At 42.8% G+C, this 2,647-nt stretch overlaps 1 protein-coding gene across 2 annotated transcripts in view; it reads right to left on the bottom strand.

Moving 5' to 3' along the window:
• Positions 1 to 2,647, bottom strand: part of RASSF3 (Ras association domain family member 3) — a 108,231-nt gene that overhangs the window by 49,806 nt on the left and 55,778 nt on the right. The window contains exon 1 of one of the 2 annotated variants that reach the window (XM_019514664.1): positions 815 to 921. The exons of the other annotated variant lie outside the window; for it this stretch is intronic. Within the exon in view, the coding sequence (XP_019370209.1) occupies positions 815 to 823 (9 nt within the window). The 5' untranslated portion in view covers positions 824 to 921. Of the gene's footprint in view, positions 1 to 814; positions 922 to 2,647 lie in introns of those variants that run through there. 2 annotated transcript variants of the gene reach the window in all.

The following is a 2,647-nucleotide window of genomic DNA, read 5'->3' as shown; positions in this document are numbered from 1 at the left end:
TAGCGTCCCCACATCCCCCCACATCTTAGTGTGAATTGATAATTCTGCCGTGAGAGCAAGGCTTGAACACAGTGAAAATGTTCATGGGCCATGCATTGATGACTAAGGGTGAGAGGGGCAAGGAGTCATTAAATGAGCACTGGCCATTCTGTATATTAAAAAAACCAACCAACCAACCAAAAAAACACAACACAGAAAGAGAGGAGGAAATATTATGCAATTATTATTTGGCATTTCCTAATTTTTGATCACTTGACTTTCCGGTTTTGATGTCCTTTTAACACTGTATTTTAGGTATTGTATTAATACTATACCAATGCCTTGGAGCTCAGTCCAGGATCATGGCTTCTTGTGCTGCTTGCTCCCTCTCCACACAAGCAGCTAGGGAGCCCTACAGAGAAAATTTTAAGTGCGCTGTACTCAGTAAGACTACTTGGATGAATTAAGTTATGCTTAAGCATTTGAAGGATCAGGCTACTTCAGACATGGTTCGTACCTTGTCAGAAGTCCAATTCTTCCTATGTCAAGTCCTTTTTATAAAATAAGTGATTTGTAGTAAACAAACGATGCAAGAGCTTGGGAATGGGGGAAAGGAACAAGGCAACAGGAGTACCTGAAATATTGTACACAGAGATCATACTTTCCTCCAAAATATTTTCGTACGAGAAAGCGATATAGATAATTGTTAAACAAGAAGTTTATTTTATAACTTTCCCAGAGGTAAAGAAGGTTTACATTTCTTCTCTAGTTACTTCAACACATTTTAATGCTTCAAGCTGGATCTTGACTTGCACGTACTTATTTCTGATGAAACATCATTCATTCTAGCAATTGTTTTTCCCCTTACATTTTGCTCCACTTGTATCACTGCAAATGGATGTTTAGCATCTCCTTATCCATTTAGCCAGGCAAGATGGCAACTGAATGGACAGAAGTAAACGCAAGAATTCAAGCTAGCTGCATCTATGCTAGCAAAGATTCCCTCCAAAAACGTGCAACATTCAGGGGATGGAGAGTCTATGGAAGGATAAAGATCTCACAACCAAAAGTGATCATGAACTACTTTGAACATCATCATAATAATAGTAATCATAATTCAACCAGAATTAAAAGCAATTTCTGTTGCTAAGGAATAATCAAATTCTCCAGAAAGCCTGAAGGTTCCAAGTGAAAATGCAACCAGCATCTATCTTTACTTGCAGCATTTCTTCCCTGATCCCAAGATGCAGATGTGAAATCAATACAGCTGGTTTTGATTCAGCAGATGTGAAATCAATACAGCTCCATTAAGCTTCAGGTAGAGACACCTGCAATTACGTAAACCTCTGCACTATAAGTATGTATCTATTTGACCTGGTCAAAATGAGAAGCAAGAGATGTGTCCCCTTGTTAAAAGTCTTCAAAAGAAAAAGATTCATATTTCCTAATATCTGTCTTTCCAAGTAGGCAAATACCACACCCCCCGAAGATTAAATAGTCTTTTTTTCTGTCTGAATATTGGGGTAAGGGGGGGAGGGGAACCAAGGAAAAGTTACCTCCTATTTTAAAACAAAATGGGGACAAAGTGAGGCAGGGACTGCCCCCTACAAGCAGCTGGGGTATGGGGCCAGGGAGGGCAGTTAAACTTTCCTTCCCTCAAGTACAGAGCTGCTCTGCCCTGCTAAAAACTTACTGTTGGCTGTGACTGCGGACTACAAATCCCAGAGGTACCTGGAAGAAAGAAGAAGTAGTGATGGACAACTCTGCAGAATCCTGCTGCTGTAATTCTGGACTGCAAATCCAGAGACCTCGGGGACAGCAAGAAGAGGAAGCGAACACACAGACCGTGTTGGCCATCTGCAAGAGCGCCATGCTCTAGCACCCTCCAGCTTCTGGCCTAAGCCACTGCAAGCATGTGGCTGCATTTCCTGAATCAAAACCAAATGTCTGTCCAGTTGTTTCTCAGTTTAATCTCTGCATCTTAGATTAACCTGCAACGACTGAATAAATTCAGTCTCAGGCTGTTTGACTGTACTTAGCCCAGACGCTTGTGAAGAAGGGAAGAGAGGTAAAGACAGACGGTTTCCCCCACAGCCATAGCCAGACACTTTAGTGCCTAGTACAGGTCATGCGCAAAGCACCCCTCCACCCCCATGTACTACTACATAACATTATTTCCACTTGATTTGGCACCCTCACCCCCCCCAGCCCTGCCCCCAGTGCAAGAGTGCTCTCAGCTGGTGTCTGCCACTGACCCCAGTATATGGAAAGAAGGAGCTGCATCATTTACCTGCCAGGACCAAGCTATAGATATGGTGAAAGGGGGTAAAGAGAGGGAAGGATTGAGCAGGAGTCTTGGAAAGTGGGAATAGACAGGACAAGATGGAATTAAGGGGCCTCAGTTTTCAGATACGTTTCCAGTCAGGATCAGTGGGTAAGGAAGGAGGGTCTTCAAAGCATGGGCTCTAGAAAGCTGGAAATAGAGGGGGGTAACGTAGAAAAAGGGCCCAAGTAGCATACATCCAACAGTCAAGAGCAGAGAGAAAACAGGAGAGCAAGGGAGATGAAACAAGTTGGGCTGGAGTAAGAGGACTAGAGTGAGGGAAGAAGAAAACTGATGAAGGAGATCAGTGTTTCAAAAAAAAAAAAAAAAAATCACGGGAGGGCA

Source organism: Gavialis gangeticus, unplaced genomic scaffold (assembly GCF_001723915.1).
Source record: "Gavialis gangeticus isolate Ggan-Ray unplaced genomic scaffold, GavGan_comp1, whole genome shotgun sequence".
NCBI lineage: Eukaryota > Metazoa > Chordata > Crocodylia > Gavialidae > Gavialis > Gavialis gangeticus.
The sequence above is the reverse complement of the archived record's forward strand: the minus strand, read 5'-3'. Positions and strand labels throughout refer to the sequence as shown.